Source organism: Carettochelys insculpta, chromosome 6 (genome assembly GCF_033958435.1).
Source record: "Carettochelys insculpta isolate YL-2023 chromosome 6, ASM3395843v1, whole genome shotgun sequence".
In the NCBI taxonomy this organism is placed as follows: domain Eukaryota; kingdom Metazoa; phylum Chordata; order Testudines; family Carettochelyidae; genus Carettochelys; species Carettochelys insculpta.
Genome location: NC_134142.1, coordinates 38977497 through 38991720, shown reverse-complemented (window position 1 = coordinate 38991720; position 14224 = coordinate 38977497). Strand labels below are relative to the sequence as shown.

General features: G+C 46.2%; 1 protein-coding gene across 1 annotated transcript in view; it reads left to right on the top strand.

Annotated features, from left to right (window-relative positions):
- The first annotated feature begins 7455 nt into the window (after positions 1-7455).
- Positions 7456-14224, top strand: part of TSHR (thyroid stimulating hormone receptor) — a 126367-nt gene continuing 119598 nt past the window's right edge. Inside the window, exon 1 of the mRNA XM_074998778.1 lies at positions 7456-7631. Within this exon, the coding sequence (XP_074854879.1) occupies positions 7456-7631 (176 nt within the window). The remainder of the gene's footprint in view (positions 7632-14224) is intronic.

Here is a 14224-nt window from a genome sequence, read left to right as displayed (position 1 = left end):
CTTGAGCCAGAAGATTCAGGTTTCCATATCTGTGTAACCCATAATAGAACAACTGTCTGGGATATATAAGGAAGTCCATACTTTGTTTTGTTGAGAACTGGATGCCCCTTGCCTTTTCTCCCACGGCCATGCAAAATAAAGCACTTCCATTAGCCAAACAGTGATCCTGTCTGAATTTCTACATCATTCTGGGGGCTCGTCTGGGATGTGTCCCTACACAGACCGCCTTGAGTAGGACCCTCGTCTCGGCTCTTCAACTTCCTCACTCCGGGAAGGCAATCCTCTACTCGGTTCTGTGGCTCTGTAGCTCTGGCACTCCGGACCCTGATCTGCCTGTTTGGCTCAAGCAGTAAATTCTAGGCCAGGGTGAGTAACTGTCTGTTTCAGTGTCAGTCAGTACTAGGTGTGACAATGGGTGGTGGGACCTCTACGGTCCTGCTGAGGGATCCCACCTGGTTTATGTATCTGAAATAAGGGCCCAGGTCAACTCAGTATTAAGCTAAATGGAACCGGTATAGCGATGATGATCTCAAACTGCAGTGCCCCTTAAATGGGTCGTGGGATCACAATATTCTTAAACATCTCTGAGAAAATTTAGAAAGTAAATACCCAGTTCAAATGGAAGCCTGGTACCTATGGGAAGACGAGTCTGAAAGGCGCCATAAGCACTCCCTCGTGGCCTCCTGTAGGGAGAATGAAGAAAAATTTAAGACGCAGATTGATCATTTTCAGAATCAAGTTAAAGATCTCCAGTGCCAGGGACCAACCCTGTCCGCCCCTTGTCTACCATATCCAGCTAAACTTTACGCAGCCCTGGCTCTGCCATCAAACGATCCACCCCAAGATGATTTATGAGATCAGTGGGTACCATTCCCACTGTTGCTTGCCGGTCCCTCGGCCTCGGCCGCCACTGATGCCACAGCTCCTGGGGCATCAGTCTAGGCATCGCCACTGCTTCCTGACCCCAAGTCCCCTCTTACTACTCTCACCTATGATTCTCCTGCAGGGGACCAATTTGAAATTGATGCCATTTTGAACTCTCAGGAGGGATGGACCATACAGTCTGCTACTCTAGATCAGCAGGGCACCCCAGTCAGAATGACCCTCCAGAATCAAAAAAATGCCACCACCCAGCTAGACTGCCAAAAGCAAAAGCTCCGTGTGAGAAAAACTCATCAAAGACAGAAAGCTGCCAAACTGGTGTCCCTGCTGAGAATATCCTGTACCAGGAGGGAGTCCGTAGTGGTCCATGTCCCTTTTTCACCTTCAGAAGTTATCTCCTAGTCAACCACCTTCCCCAAACTCTGTGAAGACCCTACTGGGTTTGCACAAAAACTCCAAACCCTCTTTGAATTCTATAAGCCGACTCACAGCAACATTCAGATTCTCCTTAGTGGTCTTCTTCCTGTAGACCAGAAGGACAGTCTCCTTAAAGCGGCCAATTGGCCTCTTCAAGACCCTGGTAAAGACAATCTGCCGGACCTCTAGAAACAGGTCCTTGACGCTGTCCCTAAGGTCTCCCCACAAAAGACTGACTGATCCAAAATCTCCACTTGCAGGCAAAAGCCAGAAGAGCACCCTGCTGATTATTATTCTCACCTGATCCAAGCCTTTAAGGCATATTCTGACAGTCAGGACCCAGAAGCTAGCCTCCCTGCTGTGATTACTCAGACCTTTGTTTTAGGACTGTTACCTAAAATATCCAAGCCCCTGCAAAACACCATGATTGGTTGGGAAACTAAACCCCACACTGAAATTTTGGCAGCTGCCTCTCACTTTTATACTAAAGCCCAACAGCAAAAATTGAAGGCTCAAGAAAAACCGATGGCTTTGCAAATTAAAGATCTTCAGGGCGATGCCAGACCATGGCACCCTACAGGACCATTTCGCTTCACTCAACCACCCAGTCCCTCTGAAGTTCCAAATGACATCTGCCACTACTGCAAGCAGAAAGGCCGTTGGAAAAATGAGTGCCCAAATAGACCCCGGGGGCCACCACTCTCAGCTAATGCTCCTACATTTCAGCCAGATGGCCACTGAGCTCCACCACCTGGACTGGTCCCTCTCCAGTCCCATGAGAATGAAAAGCAGTATTAGGACAGACAAGAAGACCCAGAGACTCTAGCTCCTTTACTTTCTACCTCCTCTGATGCTACAATACCTGTTACTATTGGAAAACAAACTGTTCCCTTTCTTGTTGACACCGGTGCTTCTTTGTCTATGCTTTGCTCTGATTGTGTATCTAAGGTTCCCGTTTCTGACAAAGTAATTACCACTGTAGGTATTCCAGATCAACCCATTGACTACCCTGTTACGCAGCCGCTCTCATTTACCTTGGGCCCCCTCACTGAGCAACATGCCTTTCTATTGAGTCCCTGTGCTTCTGTAAATCTGTTGGGGCGAGACCTCCTTTGTAAATTGTGGGCAAATTGCATTTTGTAAGCTTTGTAACAGTAGCCTTGCTTTGTAAAATTAGCTTTGTTATGTATAGTTATATTGTGTTTCATAAGCTTTGTTTTGCAGCAGCTGCTAGGTCTAGATTAAGGCTACATCTACACACTGACGAGAGAGCAAGCTGTTAAGGGAGTCATACAATCAGCTCACTGCCCCAGATTCATGACTGCACCCAGACATACTGAACCAGCTATGCCTTGGCTTTCTCCACTGTCCCTATGCAACTCTTCACCTGCATGAGTTTGCTTGTGTAAGTGGATGAGTGCAGGAGTGTATGAGTATGTGTGGGTGTGCTCTTCAAAGCTAGTTCTCCTTTCCTTTATTCTAATAGTGACATTTAATAAAATACATGAATGTAACCCTAGGATGGTCTTTTGTTTAAAATAAGGTAACAATAAGAAGCAACTCATTAGGCAGGATCTTTATGTTCCACTCTAAAAAACATATGGGGAAGGGTGCTTGCAAACTACAGCCCTCGTTGTGTGTGTTTGCAAAGGAGAGCAGGGGGCTTGGAGTGGAGGGGCATAGATTTGTGCACAGTGAGCACGGGTTCACTACCACACTATCCCACACAGCATGTTTGCAAACTGCAGCCCTTATTTGCCCTATCAGCCTGGAGGCAGGGAGGGAAGTGGGTTAGGGATGGAGAGGCAGAGATGTGCATAGTCAGCATAGATTCACCTCTTTTACTACACAGCATGGCTGTTCTCCAGCATAATCCCTTCTGGCCTATGGCAAACACATCTAGGGCAGCCCATCTTGGGTCATAATTTGTTGGGAAAGAGCATACAGTGATGAATCTCTTCTGTGCTATAAGTTACAAAACTTCCCCCATTTCATCCAGGTCACCATGCTTGGTATCAGTCTTCTCTGACGCCCATAGCATGAGTGAATGCTGTACTGAATACAGCTGAAAATCAGGAATTTATGCTGCTGCCCTGCTTTGTGCTGCAGTGATGACATATCACATACTGCTAACTTGGCATGGTAAGGGGTATGTCTACACAGCAGTTATTTTGAAATAACTATCCTAGCACAGACACAATGCAACCACTATTTGAAATAATTTTGGGATAGTGGTTGACTTATTTTGATATAGGTAAACCTCATTGCATAAAAAATAGTACTTATTTTGAAATGCATTTTGTGCATAGCAACATTATTTTAAAATAAGGGTACAGTGTAGACATAGCCAAAGGCGACATGAAGACATCCTACTTGCTCTCTAGTGACCAACACTGAGGGGAGAAAAAAATGTGGAGGACAGATTAAAGGAGACCTCCCTAGAAACCCTTGAGAAGGACTGTACCATACTGTGAGGAGAGCTTTGAAGAGATGTTCAGGGAGGATTCCTGCTCCATCATCATGCACATTAACAAACTGTTTTTGAGAGCATCCCAATTGTTCAGGACAGATCAAGGATTAAACCCAAATGCATTTTAGCCCTGTAGCATGATTACAAATGTGCACTCACCTGAGGTGCTCTCATCGCCATCAGGAACTGACAATAGGTTCTGGGAAGGGATTGTTTCCTGATTTAGGAAAAGATCCTGGCTGTCAGTGGGAGTGGATCCTCCTCTTGCCTGCTGAACTTCTCTTCTTCCTTGTCTTCCTCATCTACAATATCCTCATCATTTTTGCCTGGGACTTCCTGAAGAGTCACTTGAATGGTATACTGGTCAGGTCCTCCCATCCCTAAAATCCCATGCAGCTGTATGTAGAAGTGACATGCTGTGGCTCAGACTCAGAGCAACTTTTTGACTCTCTTGGTTTCAGGAATGCTTGCCTGAGCTCCTTTATTTTCACACAGCACTGCTGGCTGTCCCTATTGTATCCTTTTACCACCATGCCTTTTGTGATATTGGTATAGATATCAGCATTTCTTCTGCTGGCTCAGAATTTTTCCTGCACGGATTCTTCTTCCCGCACGGTAGTCAGATCTAGCATCTCCTTGCATGCTCCAACCTGGAGCTTGTTTGTGACCCTGGGCGTACATGGTCAGCTCACCATGCTGACCAAACAGGAAATGAAATTCAAATGATCCCAGGGCTTTATCCCAGATTCAACCCCAGAAGATCAAAAATAGCACTACTCCTCTCATCAAGGTGAAATACAGAAGTCCATTTTAAAAGTTGTTAAGGTCAGCAGCAGGGGCTTGGTGGTGTATACCCATTCATTATAACACAGCTAACTTTGACCTAACCTCGTATGTAGACCAGGCATTCATTCATTTGTAACCTCAAGAAACTCCTGAATGAGAGATAAATACTATAAAATCATCATCCGCAGAACTGTGCAAATCATGCTTCAGAGTAAAAAAAAACAACAGACCTCAGATGTGATCTATCCAAGATGAAGTGGTACCTAAAGATGATCCTCTCCCTCTCACTGGTTTTAAATTAGCATTGAGTTGCTACATGGAAAGATGCTGTCAATGAATATTTAACTATTGTACTCTCCAGCCATGTATAACATTCCTCAAGTTCACAACAGCCCTTCATAACTGCATGTGTAACTGCCCACAGGCCCACTTGAACCTGGGGCTTCTGGAGCTTAGTGCAGGCACATCTACAGCTTGAGCTAAAGGCCAGCTGGCTCTCAGTTTAGGCTGTAGAAGACTCATTCTTTGTCTGTGATGTGATCTAAGTACCACTACATGGGACAGTTAACCACACAGAGTGGCTCTGTCTATGCTAGCCCCCCCCCACCCCTGCTTTCAAGAGGGGCTGCTAATAAGACACTTTGGGATATGCTAATGAAACTGCAATGAATATGCAGTTCCTCATTAGAATAATGGTGGCTGTGGCACTTCAAAAGTGCCGCTTTCGATCTTGTGCGGCTCATCTACATGGGGTCCTTTTCGAAAGGACTCTGCACACTTCAAAATCCCTGCACACTTCCTGTTCGGTTATAGGAACAAGGGGATTTCAAAGTGTGGGAGGTCCTTTTGAAAAGGACCCCATGTAGACAAGCCACACACAATGGAAAGCGGCACTTTTTAAGGGCTGTGGCTGCTATTATGCTAATGACGTGCTGCATAATCATTGCAGCCTCATTAGCATATCACACATCTTATTAGCATCCACCTTTCAAAGGGGGGGGGCTAGTGTAGACACAGCCAGTACCTGGTTTACACACTTCCCCTAGCTGAGGGGACATGTCCAGAGCTTCAGCAACCCAGCTGAAATCCCAAACAAGCCACCGCTCGTAATTGTCCATAGGAGCACTTGAACTTGGGCCCTGTTGAGCTTAGGGCATACACCTCTACAGGTTGAGCTGAAAGACAGTTAAGTCTCAACTTAGGCTGTAGAGGACACTCACTCTTTCTCTGTGACATGGTCCAGGTATCACTACATGAGTCCGTTAACCACACATTAAAGGATATTTTAGCTCGGGAATATATCTGCTGCATTGGGAAGAAAGCCTGCTTTGCTAGTAGCAGCCTGCAGCCTACCCTGTACAAAGAAGTATATGATGGGTGACCTGTGTCACCTGTCCCCATGTTAGACCCTATTTCTTCTCCTTATTTATCTTTCTTGTATGTCCTCCTACTTTGGTCATTACAGTGTGGAAGTGTCCCCGATTTCCATCATGTTGGTTTAATAGGCCCGCTTGTCTGAGTTTCCAGCTGTCCCTTAGTTGCTGCACTCGGCTAAAGCCTGCCTGAGTTTTCCAGGAGTGAGGGTAGCACGCACGGGCGCGCCCCGAGCACTTGCCTCTCGGGTGCGCTCTCAGCCGCAGACTCTACGCTGGGGAAACCCCCGTCAGGGCTTGTGGTGACTGAGGACAGCGTTCTGAGGGGGCAGGGCGGTGCTTATGCCCCGCGGTGGGTTACGGGCAGGGGAGTAGCGGCTAAAGGACAACACGCCATTTTACAGCCGGGGGAATTTACGGCGCCCGTCAGTGGGTTTGGCTACGTCTTTGTTAACACCTTTCAGGTCAGAAGGTCTCTTGGGAGCGCTGGACCCGGCGACACGCCCGGGATCCTTCACGGCCTCACAACAGCCATGGGAAACAAGCCGGCCGCCCCGCGCGAATGGCCCGGCTGCGGCAAGCCGCCTCGCACGCTGGGGGGCACCACCCTCGCCTCTCAGACAGTCTCCGGCCCTGCCGCTCTGCGCAGTCTGCCCGCGCGCCAGGCACTGCCTGCGAGGGCCGCTAGGTGGCAGTGGCGGGCAGCTGCTAAGGCGCAGAGGCCGCAGGGGGCTGTGAAGCGTCTACGCTCCCTGTCCCAAGTGAGACTCGGAGTTGAGAAGAAGCAGCCGCCGCCGCCCTGCAGTGATGCGCCCGGCTGAGGGATTGGCCCCGGGAGCCGCCTGACCGGGAGCTCCGCGCCCAGCCGCAGCTTGTGTGCCGGTGAGGCGCTGAGGCGGAGCGGGGCTGGGGGCACTTTGGGACCCTGGGCTGTGGCGGGGCAGAGCTTGGCGGGGGATGGGGGAGCTCTGTGAAGGGCGCCCGGAGCGAGTGCACCTGGGGGGAGAGGTGGGGCGGGGTGTCCGGGGGAAGTTCTTGGGGAGAGGGGAGTGCCCTGGGGAGGGGTGACTGGAGAAGGTTGGGTGGGGAGGGGAATGGTGCACCCAGGGGAGGAGCAGAGCGCCTGGGGAGAGGGAGAAGGGTACCATGTGGACACTCAGGAGCTCGCTCTCCTGTTTAATGACACCGCTGCTGCTCCGTTTAGGACGAGTAGGTTGTTTTTTTGGCAACTTGCAGTTGCCTACAAAGCTGCCCCCTTTGAGAGATTAGAGTCCTGAGTCATCTGCCTTCTTGGTTGCCTTGTTCCTTCTATATAAACCCTGGTTTCTCATTCTCTGCTCCAATCTGAAGAAGTGGTCTTAGCCAGAGAAGTTCATTACCTAATACATAAATCTGTTCGTCTTTAAGGTGTTCCAAGACTGCTTGTTTTTTGTGAAGCTGCAGACTAGCACAGCTCTGGCTCTGAGACTACTGGAGAAGAGTGAGGCAGGATTTGATGAAGTAGCACCAGCCTCAGGTTCATGGAAGATGCTGTGGCTGCTGGTAGCTTTCCAGGTCCTGCTGTTGCTGGAGATGGTGTTGTGCAGTAAGGGTGCGGAGATGTGCCCTTCGTCAGTTTGTGACTGCTCCGACTGGGAACACTACAAAATCACCTGCAAGGAGACACACTTCATTCCCAGCTTTCCACAGGACACCAAAACCTTGTGAGTATCTGTGGATAGTGGAGGGGAGTCCTACAAGACTTGGTGTGAGAACTTCTAGGTGTATCCTTAGAACTGGTGCCCTCTAACAAATTGGGAGGGGGAAGGCATTGAGATGAGGTGAATGTTGGCATGTAGATCTGTGCGTATCTTGGAATGGCAAAAAATGATATGCAGATGCTATAGGTGACTGTGGGTGAGGAGACCAATGACCTCAAGATCCTGCAATAATGTGGTGGGTATGGTGGACCTTTGAACCGTATAAGAGCTTAAGTGAGATGTGGGAAAGTCAGGCACCAAGAATACCTGTAAGCAAGAAGATGGGAAGCTTGAATCCTACGATTAATGTACTTGAAAAAGAGGAGGGACAGGGAAGACACCGTACCCTAAAAATGAGCATGAATCAGATGCTCCACTTCCAAACAGAATAGTTCCATACAATCTCACCATTCTTAGTTTTCCTTTTTGCCTCATTTTGATGGATAAGGTATAAGTGTGCAGGATTTCAAAAGTACATATAATCCATTTGTGTTCTTTAGCATAAATAACATATTAACACCTGAAGTTCTCAATTTTCTCTTTCAGGTGTCAATCAAAATGCTTCACAGTAATAAAAGAGTACCATAGCTAAGATAGTAGTAAATTGGAGGCATGAGAGAGTGACAGATGTCACCTGTTTTATGGTGTTTTCTTGCAACACACAAAATGCTCCTAACCCCAAAAGAGAGACCCTTGTTTGTTTGTAACATTTAATTTAAAACAAAAAACAAAAACAAAAAACTCTTAATTTATTAAACAGAGTGTTAAAACTGTATCAGTTTGAGAATCCTAATTAAAATGTAATATTTTAACTGGATGTTGAAACAACTAAGTTATTTTAATAATGAGATTCTCAAGGATTTTCGAACCCTTTTAAGAAAGAAGGTCTCATAGAACCAACTTCTTATCTACCGGTACAGCTAAACAACTGTTTACATAATTTCTGTTGAATAACTATATGTACCATGTAGTTTTTGTAGCATTGGACTGCTGATATTGAAGTACTCGAGCTGTTAGTGAGTACAGTAGGGTCTCAACATTCATGAGGGTTCTGTGTTCAGAACCCTCGCAAATGTTGATATTTGCAGAGGGGGGGAAGGTGGAGGGGGAGAAATCAGAGCCCCACGAAGCAGCAGCATGGGTGCTCCCCTTCCCAGAGCCATGGGGATGCTGCGACAGCTGCTGGCATTCCCAGCCCTGGAGCCCCTGGGAAGCTGCAGCCTCCACCGGGAAGCTGCAACAGCCAACAGCAGTCCTGGCCCGGAAGCACCGGGGAAATGAGGCCACTTGCGAATAACTGAATTCATAAATGTGGCACTCGCACATGGTGATATGCTACTGTATTCTTGAATTTCAGATTAGACACATTTGTTCTTGGAGATGCTGCATGTGAGGCTTCAAGAGATTTAGTTCATAAATGTGATAATAATGTACAGAGACAATGCTTACTCTATGTCTTGGGAATCTGTTCTGCCAACTGGAAAAAGAGATAGCTCTCAGCTCTTAAGACACAATTTAAATCAATTAATATAAATATCCAAAATTCCTAACTAAAATTGGAGGCACTCTTTTTAAAAAAGGAGAGTGTAAGAACAGCCATACTGGGCATGTACTTAAGTATCCTATCTTCCAACAGCGGCCAATACTATATACTTCAGAGGGAAAGAACAGATCAGGATAGTACTTGAGTGATGTTTTCGCTAATGTGCAGTCCTAGTGTTTAGCAGTCAGAGGTTTAGGGACACCCAGAGCACAGTTGCAACCCTGACTGTCTTAGCTAATAGCCACTGATAGATCTGTGACACTGCACCCCATATTTTTCATAGTGATATTATTATGATATGCTTATAGCTTAATTATAATGTATTTTGTGCAAGATAAGTAATGTGAGCTATTATTGGGAAAAGTTATGATTTGCTGAGCATGATTATCCTGTTTATATGCGAGTATCATTTGTATCTGAAGTTATGAATATTAACTGTATCTGTGTTTCAAATGTAGTTACACATACTAATGCCTACTATACAAGATCCTTTATGTCTGGATAGTGACTGCAGAAGCACCTATTCAGGCAACGGGCCATTAGGAAAAAGAGTATTCCTTAAAAGAAGCTGATCTCCCACCTGGGGAGCCTTTCTGAGAATTCTACAGACAATCTTCAAGTAATGACTGCTACAAATCTACAAAGACAAATGATGAGACCACATGTCTCTAGACTCTTTGTTGGGATGTCAGTGTGTTTACCTGGATTGGTCTAGCAACAAAGCATTTGAGGGTGGGGGAAAGGTTCCCACCATATGCAAAAGCTATATAAGGCAGGCAGTGACATCATCTGTGATTCTTCACTCCTCAGCCAAGAAGAACACACCTGAGGAACAAAGTCTGATCTAGGGGAAGTGCTAGACCCAGGCTAACGGGATTTCTAAGGTGTGAATGAAATACCTGGCAGCTTGCCCTTAAGAATTTTCATCCTGATTATATAATTTCTTAGGGTAACAATCTGCTATTCATATCCCATCTATTTAATATCTGAAGCTTAGCTTGCATTTTTGCTTATTTGTTTCGTAATCTGGTTTTATCTGTTTGCTAGCCCTTATAATCACTTGCAATCTACATTTTAGAGTTAATAAACTTGTTTGCTGATATATCTAAACCAGTGAATTAGAGTAAAATATGTAGGAATCATAACTCTGGGATTGGGGATGGGACAAATTTTATGAGTTTATGCTGTATAGTTCCCTGTGCAGCACAATTGTGGGTTTATGCTCCAGAGGAGGGATATCAAACTCAAAGCCTACTGAGGGCAACACAAATGAAAACTGATGGAATTCAGGGCCACCAAAAACAAAAGGTATTTCAATCGGAATGTCATAATTTATTATTACAGATTGGCTACGTCTACACGTGCAGCCAACATTGAAACAGCTTATTTCGATGTTGCGACATCGAAATAGTCTATTTCGATGAATAACGTCTACACGTCCTCCAGGGCCAGCAACGTCGATGTTCAACTTCGACGTTGCTCAGCCCAACATCGAAATAGGCGCAGTGAGGGAACGTCTACACGTCAAAGTAGCACACATCGAAATAGGGATGCCAGGCACAGCTGCAGACAGGGTCACAGGGCGGACTCAACAGCAAGCCGCTCCCTTAAAGGGCCCCTCCCAGACACAGTTGCACTAAACAACACAAGATACACAGAGCTGAGAACTGGTTGCAGACCCTGTGCCTGCAGCATAGATCCCCAGCTGCCGCAGAAGCCCTGGGCTAAGGGCTGCTGCCCACGGTGACCATAGAGCCCCGCAGGGGCTGGAGAGAGAGCATCTCTCAACCCCCCAGCTGATGGCCGCCATGGAGGACCCAGCAATTTCGACGTTGCGGGACGCGGATCGTCTACACGGTCCCTACTTCGACGTTGAACGTCGAAGTAGGGCGCTATTCCTATCTCCTCATGAGGTTAGCAACTTTGACGTCTCGCTGCCTAACGTCGAAGTTAACGTCGAAATAGCGCCCGACGCGTGTAGACGCGACGGGCGCTATTTCGAAGTTGGTGCCGCTACTTCGAAGTAGCGTGCACGTGTAGACGCAGCCATTATGTTTTAGGCATATTTTATAATATTTTTTCAGGTCTTGTTTGAATATAATACAATAATTTTAACTGAGATTTAATACTTAATATGAATGTTATTGCTTTATAATATAACATATATAACATATAATATATATAATATAAATGACAGCCACTCTGGTGTCTGACCTCTATAACTTTGTTCTCACACACAATCGTTTCCGTTTTGGGGACAATTTATACCTCCAGATTAGTGGAACTGCTATGGGCACCCGCATGGCCCCACAATATGCTAATATATTTATGGCTGACCTGGAACAATGATTCCTCAGCTCTTGTCCCCTATTACCACTCCTCTACTTAAGATACATTGATGACATCTTTATGATTTGGACCCATGGTACAGAGGCTCTAGAAGAATTCCACAGAGACTTTAACAATCTACACCCCACCATCAACTTATGCCTCGATTACAACATGCAAGAGATACATTCCTGGACACTACAGTACTAATCAAGGATGGCCTGATCAGTACCACACTGTACCGAAAACCTATTGATCACTATACTTATCTACACCCTTCTAGTTTCCATCCTGCACACATGACTAGATCCATTGTTTACAGTCAAGCTCTTAGGTACAATTGCATTTGCTCTGATCCAACTGACAGAGACCAAAAAGTACAAAAACTTTACCAAATATTCATAAACCTGAATTACCCACCAGGAGAAGTAAAAAAACAAATCGACAGGGCCAGACGAATACCCAGAGACCAGCTACTCCAAGATCAGCCCAAAAAAGCCAAGAACAGAACACCACTGGTCATCACCTAGAGCCCCCAACTCAGACTACTGCAACGAATTATTAAAGACCTACAACCTATCTTTAGTCAGGATGCCACACTCTAGAAGGCCCTGGGTGACATGCCTGTTCTCTCCTACAGTCAACCTCCCAACCTTATGAGGATTCTTACCAACAATCACAGTCTATACCGCAGGAACACCAGTCCTGGAACTTCTTCTTGCAACAAAGCCCGCTGCCAGCTTTGTCCACATATCTATTCTGGAGATACCGTCACTGGACCTAACCAGGTTACTCACAGAATCACGGGCACTTTCTCATGCTCCTCTACTAACATCATATATGCCATCATGTGCCAACAATGCCCAGATGCTTTGTATATTGGACAGACTTCTAAATCCCTTAGACAAAGGGTCAATGGGCACAAAACAGACATCAAAACACTCCAGATCCACAAACCAGTTAGTCAACATTTTAATGGAATGGGGCATTCTGTCAATGACCTAAAGGTATGTGTGTTATTGAAAAGGAATTATTGCACCATTCTGGAAAGGGAAACAGCCAAGCTGGCTTTTATATTCAAATTCAGCACATTAAAACATGGTTTAAATCGTGATGGGAACTTTCTAAGTCACTGTAGGGGCTCGTCTGCATACTTGGCTCAATCTAATTCTTGACCTTCCCACCCACCCCTCCACTCTCTGATTTGCTCACCTTGATTATCTTTTTCTGATTTGTCCTCCTTGCTTACTGTTTTTGGTTCTCTGTGCCTTAAATATTGAGTCTGTTCTGGTCTGGCTATGGTCTGAAGAAGTGGTCTGTCCCACGAAAGCTCACCTAATAAACTATTTTGCTAGTCTTTAAAGTGCTACTTGACTGCTTTTTGTTTTGATAGTGTATAGGCTGGCATGGCTTCCTCTCTGTTACTATTGCTTTATAATGTTATTAATATTCATAAAATTTGAGAAGAGACTCACCTAGCAGTGAGGGAAGAAAGAGATAGAAAACACTGATGATAAAAGCAGATCAGGGAGAAAACTGAAATCAGAAAACCCAAAACATCTCAAAGAAAGAAGGGACAGATGGTTTTTCAGTGAACATGTAAAGCAAAGCATCAGGACGCCTGTATTCTATAGCTAGCTCTGCACTCTCTATGATATCAGTTTCATCATCTCTGAAGATGAAGATAAGCTACCACACAGGAAAGTCATGAGTTATCAACATGAACGAATGGATGGGCTTTGAGATTTGTGGCTGGAAGGAACAGCAGCAAGAGTTAATTTAAAGAAGTGGTATATGAGGACAATAGCTCTGTATAGACTCAGAGAATGAAGATTAGGTTTGAGAGAAACTGATCACCACCAGCTTGCTGAAGAAATGCCCCTGATCTTATGTCGCTAAGGATATACTTAAGTTGGAACATTTCCATTGTACAGGGTTTGCTTTGTCAATCAGTGTGTCCAGGATTGAAAGATACTTTGACTGATTTTATGTATTTCCCTCTCACGTTGTGCAGGGTGGGTACACAGTGAAACCCCTCCCTTAATAAAGATTCCCCTTTCCCCACAGCCCCCTTTCAGAGAGCCACTGAAGACATTACAATCCAATTTTTTCCCCTGCATAGAAGAAGCAGGGAGAGAGGCCCCTTGAACCTGGCACTGCACCCTATCCATGCACTAGCCCCCAGGCCCCTTGAGGCTTGCACTGTCCCCACCCCCCCATGCACTAGCCCCTGGATCCCTTGGGGCTTACACTACCCCCCTCCATGCATTAGCCCCCAGGGACCGTTGAGGTATGCACTGGACCCCTCCATACTCTCACCCATATAACTCTGCCTCACCCTCCTCTGCCTCTTGCTCCACCCCCCGTGGCTCCTTTCCTGCAGCTGCCACAGACAGGCACCCCTCTCCACCTCAACCCACCTGGGTTTCAAGTTGGGCTGCTTAGAGTGGTCTTACACCCTTCTCTGACAAACACAAGCAGCAGGGGGGAGCCAAGTGGGCAGTGGTGGGGAGAAGGAAGAGAGACCCACCCATCCCCCCAGAAGTGCCCCAGTGCTTCTGGTTTAGCCCGAGGCTGATCTTAGGAAGAGAAAGAGGAAAGAAGCACAATGCCAGGAGCCGTGGGCAGGGCTCAGTCCAGAGGAGAAAACACACACAACTGCTTTTCATTAACTCTCCCGGCCCAC